The 17,911-nt window shown below is 38.9% G+C and overlaps 2 protein-coding genes across 10 annotated transcripts in view; one reads left to right on the top strand and one right to left on the bottom strand.

Moving 5' to 3' along the window:
- klar (klarsicht) overlaps positions 1-17,911 on the top strand; it is a 326,898-nt gene that overhangs the window by 118,307 nt on the left and 190,680 nt on the right. For 6 of the 9 annotated variants that reach the window (XM_089728519.1, XM_089728518.1, XM_089728515.1 and 3 more), the window contains 9 exons: positions 9,994-10,136; positions 10,299-10,326; positions 11,343-11,463; positions 12,622-12,760; positions 13,706-13,909; positions 15,345-15,443; positions 16,393-16,495; positions 17,186-17,245; positions 17,763-17,893. In XM_089728519.1, the coding sequence (XP_089584645.1) occupies positions 10,116-10,136; positions 10,299-10,326; positions 11,343-11,463; positions 12,622-12,760; positions 13,706-13,909; positions 15,345-15,443; positions 16,393-16,495; positions 17,186-17,245; positions 17,763-17,893 (906 nt within the window). In that variant the 5' untranslated portion in view covers positions 9,994-10,115. The remainder of the gene's footprint in view (positions 1-9,993; positions 10,137-10,298; positions 10,327-11,342; positions 11,464-12,621; positions 12,761-13,705; positions 13,910-15,344; positions 15,444-16,392; positions 16,496-17,185; positions 17,246-17,762; positions 17,894-17,911) is intronic. The other 3 variants (XM_089728517.1, XM_089728516.1, XM_089728520.1) reach the window with 1 other exon arrangement.
- LOC149502617 (uncharacterized) lies at positions 4,529-5,989 on the bottom strand. Its single transcript, XM_089728918.1, has one exon. The coding sequence runs from the start codon at positions 5,987-5,989 to the stop codon at positions 4,529-4,531; it is 1,461 nt and encodes a 486-aa protein (XP_089585044.1).

The raw sequence follows: 17,911 nt of genomic DNA, 5'->3' as shown, positions 1-17,911 counted from the left end.
AGAAATATGTAGTAGTAATGTGTGTCCTTAGACAGTTACTATTGTAGTATTGTAATATCGGGTATCCAGTAATATCCTATCAATATGCAATAATTATAATTAAGACCACCATTAAACTGTCATACTATTTTATTTTACTGTTCTAAAGTTTCGAATAATTTACAAAATTTACTTAAGTCAGTAGGCAGTGCGATCTACGAATCACAATAAAAGAAATACTCAACATTAAGTGATTTGAATACTAAGTTAATTGGATTTTAAGATATGTTTACTCAGCACGCTTTCAACATTAGAAAGTCCAAAAAGTATAGTAAAGAAATTATTAAAACTGTTTTTACAGTTTTCTTGGTCACGGAAGACGGACGATAATAGAGTTCTTAGTTACTAAACTGATACCTTAGAACTTATATCTCAAAGTTGGTTATCATTTACGCTGTAGATGTCTGTGGGCTCCAGTAACCACTTAATACCAGATTGACTGTGAGCTCGTCCACCCATCACAGCAATAAAAAAAAAAATCTTAATTATATCTGCGACTCGCGAAAATTGAGTCGAAATTTCGTAAATGCTAAGCGGTGCATAAATCAATTGTTAGCTGTCCATTTCAAACATGTTCAAGGTTTAGTGATAGTGAATCATCTAAGCTTGTTTTTGTGCTAAGTTTGATGATCTTTCTACAACTGTCAGTTTTTTTTTTTGCCAACCCCACTTCAGCTTGAGTGGAAGGCGAGCTTACGGGGCTCAGCCGGAGAGCGGTTGGTAACATCTGCCCTAGCAAGAGCAGTGCTTCGATTAATCTACCACCGGATCGGAATTGCGACCCACTGAGAAGATCTAGCAAGAAACTCAGTGGGGCTTAAGTTGCACGCCAAACTGTTCGTCGCATTTGACGAGAAAGCTGACTGTTACTTGGATTGCCCAAAAGTACAGAGAATGGATCGGGAGGATTCGAAATGACATGTTTACGGTGACGGCAGTTGTGTGTTACTCCGTCGCCTGCACTTGGTAAACTGTTAGTAATGTATGCAGTACAATGTTTCACCAATGTAGATAACGGCCGGTTTTTTTGGCTTAAGGAATTTAGAGAAGCTCACAGTGTGTTTAGTGTTAATCGGTGCTTAAAGACATAAACGCTAACGCCCACCTCAGTCTCAGTTAAAACGTTTACTTTGAAAAATCAGACGAGTACTAATCACTTTTTTTTCTACCTAACCTGGTAAACTAGGGGGTTATGCCATCATAACCGGGCCAGTGGGTGAGCTCACGGGGTTCTAACCACCGTTTTACCATTCGTTCCACAGGATCGGGTATGAACCAATCACCAAATTATACGTTAGTTGGCAAAATATTCAAATGGCGTCGATGTATTTAAACGGCCGTCTGGTGTAGTGGTAAGTGACATGGTCACTACACAAGGGGGTCGCGGGTTCGAATCCCGCCAAGGGAAGATATTTGTATGATAAATATAAATGTCTTTGCCAGGGTTATGGATGTATATTAAATATATGTATGTGTATAATAAAAATATTACATTTATATCCTTTATCTGGTACCTGTAACACAAGTTATTTACGAACTTAGCACGGGACCAGTTAACGTGGCGTGATTGTTAGTAAATATTTATATTATATTATTATTTATATTATATTATATTATAATAGTGTAAAAGATAGTAGTTTAAGCCATAAAAGTAGGTAGTGTTAATTATAGTAGAATAATATGAATAATTTATTGATACTTCTAGTACTTAGTAGAACTGGAACTATTGTGATTCTAGTATAGTTATGATGGCAGCATTTATCCTGTGTATATTCAGCTATGAGAAGTAGATAAATACTTATATGTATACGTACTTACATTTATAAGTATATATATACAAGTACTTACATGTATAAGTACTTGTATGTATTTATTTTATGTATTTCATTATATATGTACGTGTATGTATATGTTTACGTTATTTATGTGTGTATGTATATATGTAGTCTGATATATTATGTATTAGTTTATTTTTATTTTTTTATTATTGTTATTGTTTAGATTGTAGATTGTAGATTGTAAATTGTAAATTGATTAGATTGTATTCTTCTACCCACTCATTTAAAGCTTTCCTTCGTTAAGAACGGTTAGCTGGTAGAAAACTCAATTGTTGAGTTAAGCTCGCCATTTTTATATCTTATCGCAATTACTGTAATATTAACTGTGTGTACAATAAAGAATAAATGTAAAATTTTTCATTAGTTATCTAATCTTACTAATGACCCTTAAAAAATTTCGAAAACCTCTATTAAATAATTTGGTGTTTAAAAGTTAATAGAAATGAAATTTATAAATAATATCATTAAATATAATTCGACGAATAACAACAACGAACGACGAACCTACTGAAATCGGTTACTGATTAGGTAAAAAGGAAAATTTGATTTAAATACGCGCTGCTTTTCTCTCGTCGTGGAAGTAATTCGCGAAGGCAAATTAAGTATCGGCATAATTTTAGCATTTAAATGCTGCTCTAGTACAAAACTACGGCATGATCTCACGAGTACGGCGACTGCGTTATCTCATAGTACATCTGTAAAATGACTTGTTCACGATATTTCGAACACAAATGTTTGAATTACGGGAAGAAGTTCTCTGGGTCAATTTGAACCTTGAGAACGTGTTCTCAGAGTAAAACCTTTAGAAAGTGAAAATATTTATCGGCCTTTTGTTTGGTGTGGATTTTCTTTTAGTGCAGTTTCTATGTTTAAAGAAAGTTCTTTGACTTGACATTGTTTTTATACATACTATGAAATCGAAATTGCTAATTTTGCTTTCAATAAAAACGACTTTATATTTAATTTTACTGAAATAATGGGCGCCCCTCCCCTGAACTAGTCTAGTGTTATGTGGATACCAGATCCCATAGACATCACAACGTGAATGATGCAGCCTCATATGTCAAGTAAGTGAGGTCAAAGTTTTAATTGAAATGTAAAACTGTTATGTATCAGTATTAGGATAGACGGATCGCCATCCAGTGCGGACAAGTCCTACATACTACCAGTAGTGGGAAAAACTCTACAAATTTTCCACCACCGCGGTGCGCTGGTTCAATATTTTTGAGGGAAGTTTTGCGGGGGCGAGTATCGCTAAAGATGTAGAAAAGAGGGGAAGGCCGAGGTTAGGCTATGAGAAGTAGACGTACCTGCCAACCCGTCGCTAACTTCTTCCAGGCTGCAGAATTCGACGTCACTGCTGGACGACGCGTAATGGCGGTGACTTGACACGGCCCTCTTCTAAATTATTGTCTATAAAACTTTTATATCACTCGCGCAACGACGAATATGGTCGTCAGTAAGAGTTCGTTTAATAGAGATCAATATGAGTCCATGAAAATATTTATGTGAAAAAATAAGCGGCGTGTGCGTGTACAGCGCGTGCGGTGCGGTCGGCGATAGTCTTCTTTTTTATTTTTGACTTTTGCTTCTTATGTTTCTTTTTTATAAGTGGCCATGCGAGAGGTTTTATGTCTACTCTCATTAAAAAAGAACCATCCCCCCGGCCTTTAGGAGATGTAGCTCCTGAACAATGAGAGAGAAGTACATAAATGTAGCGATTATGGGTGAACTAGAGAGCGGGCGGAATCAGTCTAGTGCGGTGGTACATCATAAGTACAAATAATAAGTATAAATGGTACTTAATGAGTACAGGATATGAAGTATTAAGTAAAAAGAATGAGATAAAAATAAATTAAAAATAAAAATGAGAAAATAGGTTATTGCGAAGGTAAAACACAAAGTTTTACTACAGGTCGAAGATAGGTGCCGTTTTGTGTGCGCACTCTGACTACTCTAACGACCCCGTCCGAGGCAGGCATTATTTCTTCAATTATGCCCATTGGCCATTGTAAAGGCGGTGAGTTTTCTGTTTTAAGAAGGACAACAGTACCTTTAGTCACCGGATTAGATTTAGTGTTCCATTTAGCGCGCGCTTGAAGCGTGTTTAGGTACTCACGCCTCCAGCGATTCCAGAATCTCTGAACAATGTCATCGACAAGTCGTTTATTGCGAACTAAATCTACCGAATCTAAACGCGGATCAGAATGAAAGGAGTCTAGCGGTCCGAGAGTTAAAAAATGCGAAGCTGTTAAAGGTTCCGGTTCTCCGGGATGAGAATTTAATTGTACAATTAACGGACGACTATTTAAAATCATTTCGACCTGGGTAACGACGGTGAGCAAAATTTCCTGCGGTCCAGCGTAGTCAACGCCACTCCAAAAAAAAGGGTTTGACGGCTTTTCATCTTGTGCGGGAACAAACGTGAAGCGGTTGATGGGCCATATATAGACGTCATCACGAGCCCATGTGGGGCCATGAAGCCACAGCGGGTGATTCAATAATTGAGCGGGTGTGAGACCACGACTCAAGCAGTCGCTAGGATTCTGTGTACCTTCACAATGGTAGAAGTACTTGGGGTCAAGGTTGTTCTGTATTTGTGCGATGCGGTTCGCAACGAAAGTATCGAAGCGATGCGGAGACGAGTGTACTCAATGGAGGGCCACTGTCGAATCAGTAAATGCGAAAATTTCGTCTACATGACAGCGGGGAGAAACAGTGTCGATAACAAATCGAAACAGCTTCGATAATAATACTACAGCACAAAGCTCTAAGCGGGCTAAGGTAACAACCTTGAGCGGGGCGACCTTGCTCTTGGCACCAATTAAATTGACTTCATTTGGTCCGGAAGCCGGTTGTACACAAATATACACAGAAGCACCCATCGCTTTTTCAGAAGCGTCCGCAAATCCCAGTAGTATGACACGGGACTCGGGCACGATGCCTACGAAGCGAGGTATTTTAAAGTCTTGCAGAGCGGGAAGTTCATTAAGAAAGCGCTTCCACGCAGCACAGATGTCGCTTGGAGGCTCTGCATCCCAATCAATCTGAGCTACCCAGAAAGCTTTTATTAACAATTTAGCGTGTAAAATGACAGGGGCACAAAATCCGTTTATGTCCCACAGTTTAGCGATTGTGGAAAGCATAAGGCGCTTAGTACATTTTGCTTGGGGGTTGAATTTAATAGCGATTGAAAATTCATCCTCAACCGGTGACCAAATTAGACCTAGGAGCTTCATATTATCCTGCTTGTCGAATTCAATTTTTGAAGATAAGCGGTTGGCTTGTGGAATCGATTTTAACACCTCGGGTGAATTGCTAACGAATTTAACTAAGTCGAAACCACCACGTTTGAATAGTTCGATTAAATCATGAGCCAACTGAATTCCATTCTCGGGCGTATCTACCGAAACTCCTAGATCATCCATATAAAGATGATCACTAGCGATTTCTGAAGCGATCGGGAAATCAGTTTCATCGCGGGCGAGACGCTTAACTGTCTTCATAGCAAGGTACGGCGAGCACCGTAGACCAAAACAAACGCGATTAAAATGATACATTTTCGCGGTATCATCTTCGTCAAATTTGTATAGTATATTCAAAAAGCGGCGGTCTTCCTCACGAATGCCTATAGCCAAAAACATTTGTTTGATGTCGGCGGTTAAAGCAATCGGAAACAGTCTGAATTTTAAAATAATCGCGGTTAAGTCTGCTTGCAAATTAGGACCGGAATGTAAACAATCGTTCAATGAAACGTTTGTATCTATGCATCGTGCAGTTGCGTTCAGTACAATGCGGAGCGGTTTGTCTTCTCGGCTTATACCGTGGTGAGGGATGACGTAATAATTCGTATCAGTAAGAGCGGGTGCGGGTGAAATGATGTTCCGTTCGAGATAGTCTCTCATCGCGGCATCGTATTCAGTTTTTAAAGCGGTATTTGTCTGAAATCTGCGTTCGAGTGACGACAGACAGCGACGTGCGGTTGTAAGAGAATCGCCCAGAGCGGTAGGCGACCTCAAGAAAGGCAAAGCGGTGACGTAACGTCTAATTGTGTTATCACGGTATGTATTTAAATCATAAAAATCCTCACATTCCTGTTCGGCTTTAGACATGTGTGTTTTAGTCGGAACTGACTCCAACTCCCAGAACTTTGAGACTAAAGTTTCGATCGAGTCGTTACTCGACGATAAAAAGGCATGATCGTTATCACAAGGCACGGTATTATTGTGACAAGGGAGCGAAGCGATCGACCCTAAGAGTATGTATCCGAATGCGGTTTCCAATAAATCAGGTTTTCCAGGCGGACCAAGAAACTTTGTAGGTCTTAGGATCTGCATGAATACTTCGGCGCCAAGCAGAATGTCTATTTCAGCGGGTTTATTAAAGTGCGGGTCCGCGAGCTGTATGTTATTATTACATATGTAATTAAGAGACGAAATGTCAAATTCACAACTCGGCAAGTTACTCGAAATATTTTTAAGAACGAGTGGGTTTATGCGTAAACAAAAGTTTGCATCGTACCTAGACAGTAACGTTACATCGGTAGTTCCGATTATAGTTTGAGAGCTAGTTCCTATTCCATTTACGGATCGTTCGGAATTGTCGTGGAAGATACGAAGGCCTAAATGTTTACAAGCTTTGCGGGTAACAAAATGATTTTGCGATCCATTATCAATCAAAATTCTAATCTGAACAAGAGTTCCGTCACTTCTTTTCACATCAGCAAGAACGGTGCCAAGTAAAACATTGTTAGTTTTTCGCGTGTTATTTGAGTTAGCACTCATACTACAAAATGGAGCGTTATTATCAACAGGCTTGTTAGAAATCGAACTTGAAGACGCGGTAGATTTCTGACCAATGACTACTGGACTATGCGTATTGTTATGAGTGCGGCGGTGTAAGTACTGAGGCGGCTGTACCGGCGGCAATGCAACAGCTGATGCTTTCTCAGCGAAGCAAAGAGTCGTATGATGTAGCTTTTTACAATTAGCGCATCTATTCTCAGATTTACAAGTATTTGTGTTATGTTGTAAACTTAGACAGTTGATACAAGCACGTATCTTTTTAATATAATCATAACGTTCACGCGGGGTAAGCGATTTAAATTTCGGGCAAGAATATAGGTGGTTATGATTAGAGTCATTGCACAACTGACATGCAGTGTTGTTTACGACAAATGATCGATGAATGAATGATGAGCTATTTTTATTTGCATTGTTGTGCATAGGCTTCGATGTAGTACTTGCGCTGTTCAGGTTGTTATTACCTGTCCGATTTAAAACTTTTATACGATCACGAACAAATGAAATTAAATCCTGATAAGTAGGTATGTCTTTATCACAATTATTCATCTCAAAAAGACGTGCGGTTTCTGTATCTAAGCGGTGTAATAAAGTGTAGGACATGACGAAGTCACACAAGTTAGGTATTTGTAAATTATTAAGAGCGAGATATGAGTTTGAAAATTGATCGACAAGATTTTCTAAATTTTCAGCAGTGACTGAAGAAATCGGTTTTAAAGAAAATATTTGATTCAGATAAGTACCTGCTAGGTTCCTTTTGTCTTCATATTTTGACACGAGTGCTTTTAATAAGCGGTGATCAGCGATGATTAAAATGTAATCCGGGGACGAAGGACCAATAATAGTGGGAAAAACTCTACAAATTTTCCACCACGGCGGTGCGCTGGTTCAATATTTTTGAGGGAAGTTTTGCGGGGGCGAGTATCGCTAAAGATGTAGAAAAGAGGGGAAGGCCGAGGTTAGGCTATGAGAAGTAGACGTACCTGCCAACCCGTCGCTAACTTCTTCCAGGCTGCAGAATTCGACGTCACTGCTGGACGACGCGTAATGGCGGTGACTTGACACGGCCCTCTTCTAAATTATTGTCTATAAAACTTTTATATCACTCGCGCAACGACGAATATGGTCGTCAGTAAGAGTTCGTTTAATAGAGATCAATATGAGTCCATGAAAATATTTATGTGAAAAAATAAGCGGCGTGTGCGTGTACAGCGCGTGCGGTGCGGTCGGCGATAGTCTTCTTTTTTATTTTTGACTTTTGCTTCTTATGTTTCTTTTTTATAAGTGGCCATGCGAGAGGTTTTATGTCTACTCTCATTAAAAAAGAACCAACCAGTATTAAAAAATGCATCTTTGACTTATATTACTTGATGTTATTCACACATGGTGGAAGTAAATCCTGAACGTGTCTGCGAGACTTGAATGCCGATATAGTTGCATCGCTCGATATAGGTAGGCTGGTACAGCCTTTGAGGCGCGACGACTTCTTGTTTAAAGTACTAGTGTTAAAGCACAATGAAATCCCACACCGGGTGCCACCATTATGCCAATGTCTATCAACCCTGTGCCGAAAATGCCGCAGTAACACATAGTTGGATCCAATAACCGTTTTATAAATAACGTATGGGTATGAGCTCCTTTGTATAATGACGTATAATCGTTTAACCCATTAGAAGAGAAAACTCTTTAATGAGGAGCTGGGAACGTGTACCAAATCAAAGCAAAACTTGTAGGGTCGTTTCTTTGAAAAGAGATCTAAATTTAGATTCTTGTAGGATATCCTAACAAGTCCTCTTAAATCTGATATATTTTGTCAATATTAGCAACGATTTTTTTTTTTTAATAAATAAATAAATATTTACTAACAATCACGCCACGTTAACTGGTCCCGTAATAAGTTCGTAAAGAACTTGTGTTACAGGTACCAGATAACGGAAATAAATGTACGATTTTTATTATACACATACATATATTTAATATACATCCATAACCCTGGAAAAGACATTTATATTTATCATACAAATATCTTCCCTTGGCGGGATTCGAACCCGCGACCCCCTTATGTAGTGACCATGTCACTTACCACCACTACACCAGACGGCCGTTAAGCAATGAGTAAACTAATCTCTCTCAGAAAGATTGAAATTGATGAATACGAAATTGGCAGCCCTGAAGTCGTTTTCATTTCGTTTTAAACGTATGTAATTTACCGTAAATGCCCTATTGGAATCATACCGCACATCGCATAATGGCCCTTCACTGTCTCTACAACACGATTTGTCGTGTAAATCTGTAAATTGGTGTGAAACTGTACAAATTGCGGCTTTCTCGGGCTGACGACAAAGCGCCCGCGAAAACAATTTATTTTTGTTTTAGGGAAAGCGTCTTATATTTCTTGTTTTGAAAAATTACTCACACATGTAACGTACATATTGTTTTCTAGGTATATCTAAATTGTATGTGAACAGAACTGCCTTTTCTTGTGACAATTTTCTTGTACAGGTAAATTCTGTTAACTGGCTTAACATTGCAATATTTTTTTATATCCTGTTTAAAAAAGTAGAGATTTGAGTGATTCTAGGTAGAATAAAAAATAGAAAAATAAACGCTTTTACGTTAAGCAAGATATTTTAGGTAAATCTACGATTCACGCAAATATGTGATGCAACTTTAATTGGATAATTTTGTACTAAATCCGCCAGGGAATGTATACGGATATTATCCATGTGAACTTTCCATCTCATACGGATTATGTAAATGGATATTAATCGGAGATTGTATATTAAAAGCGCAACAAGGCGCCCCGAGCTCGTTAGGCATCGTGAGACCCAAATTGCTTAGTGTAGTTAGCTCATAATTTCATGTCACATATTTAAGATAATCGATGTGAGGTTACATGTAGATCTTCCATCAAAAGAGTATCTGTTGATTCGCTCCGATATTGTGCATAATAAGTCACCAGATGATGACCGAGCTTTGTTCGAATTTTTTTTTTTGATGGCGCCATCTTGTTGTCTTTAAATAAGTTAGTTGCTCACAATTAAGAAAAATTGTATTAATATGCGCCAATAGATGTCGGGAAGAGTCATAAAGTTGATTATCGATAAAGTTGATTATTGAAAACACGAATAAAACAACATTTTCTGAAAATAAATCGTAGCTAGATCGATTTATCGCACCCGAAATCCCCTGTATACTAAATTTTATGAAAATCGTTGGAGCCGCTTCCGAGATTCTGATTATATATATACAAGAATTGCTCGTTTAAAGGTATAAGATTCGACTCAAGCTAAACTACCTTTTCTTTTTTCTAGGCTTGTCCTGCGATCACCCAGCACAAGAGTACCAAGAGACGCGGGCAAGAAAATGTGACCACCGACCAAACAACCAAAACGACATGCAAGCTATATATTCATGAGTCTTGGCACAAGATTACATGATTGCAGCCTATTTATATGTACTTATAATATAAAACAAATCTAGTCGCATTAGCACTATTTAAAAAAAAGCATTTTAGAGTTTACGATAAAAGGAATAAGATCGAAGTACAAACAGATGAGATGTACAAAATCTGGGGGCGCTAATGTTGATTTAATTAATAAATTGATTTGATTAGCAGTTCCCGGAAACCAACAAAATGTCTGCAAGTAAGTATTCAGCAATTTTTAAGTAAAGTATAATATTTTTTATAAACTATAACAATACTGAGACCTAAGAACTTATATCTCAAGGTGGGTGGCGCATTTACGTTGTAAATGTCTATGGGCTCCAGTAACCACTTAACACCAGGTAGGCTGTGAGCTCGTCCACCCATATAAGCAATAAAAAAAAAGAAAGAAAAAAAAGAAAAGAAAACCTGACATAGATCTCTCTTGATGGAGTTGGCCCTGTTTGCTCAGAGGAATATCAGTATCGATGCTTTTAGGGGCACCGGTGTGTTCAAGGGAAATAGCTACTGCAGAGTGTAGCGCTCTATATTTTGTTTTTTGGAAGCGTATCGATGACAAAATGTCTTTGCTGTGACAGTGATCACTTACTTCACCGATCTACCGGTACTACCGAGCCTAAAGCCTGGAGCCTAGGCCTGGGAAAGATAAGCGATACGTCCACTGAAATTCTGACTTAGGGGTCGATAAGTTGCTTATGTAGAAGTCGCGATAATTCCCACATCCTTTTTTTTATTGCTTAGATGGTTGGACGAGCTCACAGCCCACCTGGTGTTAAGTGGTTACTGGAGCCCATAGACATCTACAACGCAAACGCGCTACCCACCTTGAGATATAAGTTCTAAGGTCTCAAGTATAGTTACAACGGCTACCCCACCCTTCAAATCGAAACGCATTACTGCTGCACGGCAGAAATAGGCAGGGCGGTGGTACCTACCCGCGCGGACTCACAAGAGGTCCTACCACCAGTTACTGCGGAGTGTCGCTATATTTTGTTTCTTGGAAGCGAGTCGATGCTAAACTGTCTTTACTGTGCCAGTGATCTTTTACTTCACCGACCTACAGGTACTACCGAGCCTAAAGCCTTGGATCCACCCACTGAAATTCTGACTTAGGGGTCGATAAGCTTAACTAGAGGTCGCGATATTTCCCGCCTCTGCTTCACAATATTAGTTACAATATTATTGATAATGTTTTTGGTATTGGTCATGTTTCAGGTTTTGAACATACCGCTATGAAAAGCAGTTTCTCTCTGTCGTCACTGAGGAGCGCGCCCGCGCCGCCCGGAGGGCCCTGCGAACAACTCGAGCGGCCTTACCATAGCCTCACTAAGAAGAGGTACTTATGTTACATACAATGTTTGTACTACTTATACTACTGGTGGTAAGACCTCTTGTGAGTCCGCGCGTGTAAGTACCACCACCCTGCCTATTTCTGCCGTGAAGCAGTAATGCGTTTCGGTTTGAAGGGTGGGGCAGCCGTTGTAACTATACTGAGACCTTAGAACTTATATCTCAAGGTGGGTGGCGCAATTACGTGGTAGATGTCTATGGGCTCTAGTAACCACTTAATACCAGGTGGGCTGTGAGCTTGTACACACATCTAAACAATAAAAAAAAAACTTTATTTATAGAGTTAAAATTTCTTCATTCAATCAAATTTTAAGATCATGGAAAATTTATGGATTTTTAAATCACAATGTTGGTTCGGATGGAATGGAATGGATAGATGGAACAAAACATCAGTTTTGGGCTTTAATGTCCTTTGCTCAACAAAATGCGTGATTACTTCGCGGCATAGACATGAATAGTAGTGCTATCCACCGGTGGGAACGTGAGCTACCAATCAGCACATAAGATTTAAAACTAGGGCGTTGAGGATTAGGGAGTTTCAGTTGCTACGAATGACGAAGGGAGTCCAAAAAGGCGTAGAATGGCTTTTTTATGCCCTTGTAGGCAAACGAGCATACGGCCCACCTGATGGTGAGTGGTTACTGTCGCTCATGGACTTTAGTAATGCCAGGGGCCAAGACGCTGCTGCCTACCTGGTTGTACCTTCTAATTAATAACTACACAAGTTTAAACATTTTTTTTATTGCTTAGATGAGCGGACGAGCTCACAGCCCACCTGATGTTAAGTGGTTACTGGAGCCCATAGACAACTACAACGTAAATGCGCCACCCACCATGAGATATAAGTTCTAAGGTCTCGAGCTTAGTTACAACGGCTGCCCGACCCTTCAAACCGAAACGCATCACTGCTTCACGGCAGAAATAGGCGTGGTGGTACCTACCCGCGCGGACTCACAAGAGGTCCTACCACCATTAATAATAATAATAATTTATTTATTAGCCTTGAAAACATTAACAGTTTGCTAAAAACTTTCCACAATAGGCACTGCCTGTAAAACAAAAATCAAAACAAATGAAAATGAAGAAGAAATAGTCATATTGAAAGAACTATATTCTAAAGTGAAACGTGTTGTAATGATTGCAGGAAGGAGCCGTGTAGAGAAGCTTGGCGCCGGAGTTGGGGCTCGACAGCGAGTGGCGGCAGCGCCGGCGACGATCTATGGCCGCTACTGCAACGACACTACGACTACATCATGGATAACCAGATCATCGACAGTTGCAAGGTAATAACCCAATTTCTCACCGGTGTTGATGTCTATGGGATTGGTTAGTCCGCTGATCACGCGATTCCGATCCGGTGGTAGATGCATTATCGAAGCAGCTGCTCTTGAGCTGTTGTGTCTGCCCTGGGGGCGTTGGAGCAGCTGCTAGCAAATCCCACCCCTCCTAATTGATCCGCGCTCGCCAGCCTGTCCTAGTGAAACTAGAAAGAACATAGGGCTGCCAGTAATCCTTAATTCCGAAAAAAAACATAAATTGAATACCTTCACTAAACTGGCTAAGCTAAACTAGCCAAGACTAGTTCATAAAATGTCACTGGAAATAAATTATTGAAGATTAGTTTCACTGACGACGAGGCGGGAATTATCAAGAAATGGAAAATAAATATTTGTTAAATGATAAATATCAAGAGTCTTCACAATAGCTTCAAGGCAACGTCTCCCGCTATATTATAGAATTGACAATTTGTACTCTTTTAAGAAAGAATGGTCTGTAGTTAAATTTTCTATTCCTTTCAACATCTTTAGTTTGACGTTCATGTTCATAGTTTCGACATGGTATCACGGATTTGGATAAGGTTTTTTAATAACTACACCCTGGTTACCTAATTCGAACTATAGGACTTTAGAGACATAGAAATGTAAGCATACTAGCTGTACCCGTCCGCTTCGCTGGGCATTATAAATTAACATTATTATTTCTCACCCCCACAAAGATTCTCATCATTAACACCCCCGCAACTGGTCTAGGGAGTCCAACACTCATATAAATATTAGCCTATCCATTAAGTAAACGTATTTTCTACATGGATACCAAGCTTCAAATCAATCGGATGCATGGTTCAGTAGTTATAACGGAACATCCGTAAAAACCACTGTAGATTTATATATATTAGTATAGATTTAATGTGTCGCGGACATATTTTGCACGAACGTTTTACTTCACAGGAAGCAAACGGCGAATTACTATCACATAATCCGTCAGCTTTGCTGTCTGGTCCGTGTCTACTGAACCCAACATCGGGGTTCAACAGACAGTGGTCGCTGAACCAGCTCGTATCAGAATTCGACGAGCTCTGCCAGTGGCTGACACACGTGCAGGAAGAAATATATTCTAGTCCCGAGAATTTGTCCAACTGGAAGCTTAGAGCGGTATGTTAAATTTTAATTGAATATGCAATTTCAAAAAGGGCACATGTCGCATATTTTATCAAATACGTTTTTTCATATACATGTAATTTTATAATAATTCCAGTAATTTTCAATTGCTAATTAACACTGAAATATATCTCAAAAGTTAATATTTTAAATTTTACACTGCTTTAGAAAATAAACAGTTCTTTTCATTTCCTGAAAATTTTACATCTTCAGAGATGTGCCTTTTTCGAAATTGCATATTCAATTGGATAGCGGGGAAACCAGAACTGATTTTAAACAGAGCTGGGTGACAAAAGCGCTTATTTTTCTTGACTAATATGTGAATGTAGTTGGTATATGATTGTGTTTCACTCACGTTGAGCCCCGTGAGTTCACGTAACCGTCCGCACGTAGTTTGAATAGCCTCTTATGTTATGAAAGACTAAGAGTAAGGAAAAAAGAATATGTGCAAGTTGCATGTGTATGCTCGTATTTCCTGCCTGCACTTTTTAATTTCAAAGAAAAAATTAATTGAATGCTGGAATCTAATTAAAAGTACTTAATATCGGGTGGCTGGCTAGTGGTTACGGTTTGCCAAATTCTTAATATTGACTTCTGATGCCTTGGAGATGATGACGATTTTTTTGATTTCATCATTCCCATATGTCCCACTGTCGGTTATAGACATCATAATTCTAGAGGCACAACTATGCCGCCGCCTACCTCTGAGGAATCTTCAAATCTTGAAAATCCCGTTTTAAGGAAGACATGCCATAGAGCCCAAGAAATCCTACTACACTAATATTACTAGAAATACATTCTCGGTATACTATCGAGGATTGAAGATATCACAAAATCTTTAATTGGAAGGTGATTGCCACTCTTATCAGTTTTACTGACGAACTGAAAAGAGGGTAGACGATTTTTTCGGATCATATCAACGTACCTGCAGTCTTCGGTCTTTATTTGCCTTGGGTTCTTGCAATAGCGATGAAGTATGTATCGGGAATTGAATATAATTAAGAATCTCAGAAAGAACCCGTCCAATAAATATACTTGTAACTAAACGTTTATGTAAAATCATAAGATGATAATAAATAATAGTGTCAAGTTTTCTTTGTATTTTTGGATTTAAATACTGATTGATTAAATACATTGTTTGGTACCTGTAATACGAGTATAAGAGTGAAAATAATTTATCTCAAAATAAAAATAGAATGCATTTTGGTTTTACGAAAATAGACGAAAATTAAATACTGTATGTACTTGGATTATTTCTATTTTCGCGAGTAGTAAAGTCAAAATTATTTTTACGATTGAATCTCACCTTTATTGTTATGATTTTATTACTTCCGCCTTTTCAAACGCTTCGCGGATTTTGTCATATATTTGGTGCTTGATTTGTATCGTGTTTTGAATTTTGATACCGATTAAACGTGACTTTATACAGAATCGTATGGCAGAATTGGTGGCGGTCGAGCCGCGGCGTGCGAAGTTCGTTGAACAAGCGAATGCTATACTGGAGAGGATACCTGAAGCCAACGGAGAGGTAATTGAAATTAGTGTTAATCTGAATAATGCTTACTGCTTAACAATCTTAAAGCTCAATATTGACTGAATTTGCTCGCAAATGTGTACGTGTCTAACTACGCATGGATGTTATGGAATGTTTCAATTTAATTTTCAGCAACGTCTAATTGTTTCAGCATCACGAGACTTGCCAATATTATGTACTTCCTATATAAAATATTTTTATATGTAATTGAGCTGGTCCGTTTCGGCTCTTAACTATATACAGTTCAGTCCTCTTGGCTCCAAAAAAACAGGCTCGAAGTTCTTAAAAGCCAATAACTCTCTTCTCCGCTTGTTTAACATCTGTCAGAATTTTATCGGAATTAATGGAACGATAGAGAGGAATATTTGGTTAATAAAGAAACAAATGAAAAACTTTTTAACTTTATTACCTTCGGAGATAATGATGGTTCTTCTTATGACCCATTATATTGTTTTTCGGACCCCGTTAATAGTTCTTTGGCATAATAAATTGCCTTAAAGGGACTTGATTCCAAAGCCGGATAATACGGTATCTGTACTTAATTATTATCGAGCTGAAGAGTTTGTTTGTTTGAACGCACTAATCTCAAGAACTACTGGTCCGATGTGAAAAATTCTTTCAGTGTTAGATAGCCCATTTGTCGTGGAAGGCTACAGGCCATATAACATCACGCTAAGACCAATACAAGCGGAGTACCAATAAAGAATACTTCAAAATCGTTTTTTTCCCTTTTGAGAGCATCCGCTGCGTGCGCTGCGTTTTATATGCTAATCAAATTTGTTCTAAAATAAAGCATTACTTGTGAACTATTCCACGCGGACGAAGTCGCGGGCAAAAGCTAGTAATAAATAAATCCAGAAACACACTGTTGATTAACGCAGTGGTTTCAAGTAGTGGAGATGAAGTCTTATACTGGTTCCTTCACAACACGTGTTTTGTTCAGGTGACCTGGCGTATTGAGCACTTGAGGATCAAGTGGGAAGCCCTTCGTCTGCTGCTCAGTCCGGAACAACCGCATCTTGACGGCGAGAATCCTGACACAGTTGGTAGGTGTAATCAAGCGTAGTCTTAGTTTTTATTGTAATCTATACATATAAATAAAATTAGAGTGTCTGTTTGTAGTATTGAAATAAGCGATTTTTACTACATGCATATGAATATATATACGGTACATACACCAAAATAACATTTTTTACTATTTTTAAATATCTGTCTGTCTGTCTGTCTGTCTGTTTGTTCCGGCTAATCTCTGGAACGGCTCGACCGATTTTGATGAGACCTGTCACTAATAGGTAGCTGATGATATAAGGAGTAACTTAGGCTACTTTTTTTAGACTAGCTTCGCCTCGCGGCGTCACCCGCATTTATTGTCGTACCGCGCGCAACGTGGCGGGCTTCGCCTATCAATAATAAAATTTAATGTTTCCGAAGTGAAGCGAGGGCGGGTCGCTATTAATTAAATACAAAGGGGGCCTATTAGTGGTAACGCGGCTTAGGAGTCTTCACGAGTAGGTACTACTACCCTGCCAATTTCTGCCCTTGAGAAGTAATGCATTTCGGCTTCAAAACCTTTGACTTGGAACTCGTGTCTCGAGATGAGTGACGGCATGTACTTTGTTAATGGCTATGGGCACCGGTCACCACTTAACACCAGATGGGCCGACAGCTCGTGCAACCATCTTAACAATAAATAAAAATACAAATGTGTTTGTTTCTTTGTTTTTTTTTTCACGCAGCAAAGGATCAACGGACCGACATCATTTATTGCAAAAAGAAAGCCGGTGATATGGGAGCACGTAGGTTATTTTTTATCATTGAAAAATGTGTATTTCAATGTTTTAAAATTTTAGCTAATTTTAGCTGGTGAAACCGCGCTGCTAACGTAGCGATATATGTAGGTCTATCTAATTAAATAAGTGAATACTAAACTACTACAGAACTACAAAAAATTTAAGATGCTAAAGTTATTAAGAGTTCTTAACCAAAGTTTAAAAAATCAAGATGTAGAAGACTAGCGCCATTTAAAATTTGAAGTTAATTTGCTGATAGCGCCATCTATCTAAAACTACGTAAACCACTACGTGTCACTTATGTTACTCTGTATAAATGTTGTGTTGTTGTCAGTAGATGGCACTGCAACAAGAATTAATAAAATGTGTAAGTTCTCTACCCGCTATATGTATGTATATGAAATCATGCAGACGAACAAAACTAAGAAAAACAATAATTGAGCTTGTAATCACAGTCTTATAGGTGCTACTTTTAAACATAGTCGCCCTAAAAGCGCTGAGCTGAATACAACTTTTTCTGCAGACACCGCCCACGAGCTACGTTGCCTTCGTAGATGGTTGCACAGCATGGAAGGCCGCCTTCCACCACCCTCGCTTGCTGCAGCCCGCTCAGCCTCCCATCACGAGCTACTCAGGAAATTGAGAGAGCACCAGGTATGAAATACATTTGTA

Source organism: Bombyx mandarina, chromosome 07, assembly GCF_030267445.1.
Source record: "Bombyx mandarina strain Sakado chromosome 07, ASM3026744v2".
Lineage (NCBI taxonomy): Eukaryota > Metazoa > Arthropoda > Insecta > Lepidoptera > Bombycidae > Bombyx > Bombyx mandarina.
This window is presented reverse-complemented; position numbering and strand designations above follow the sequence as displayed.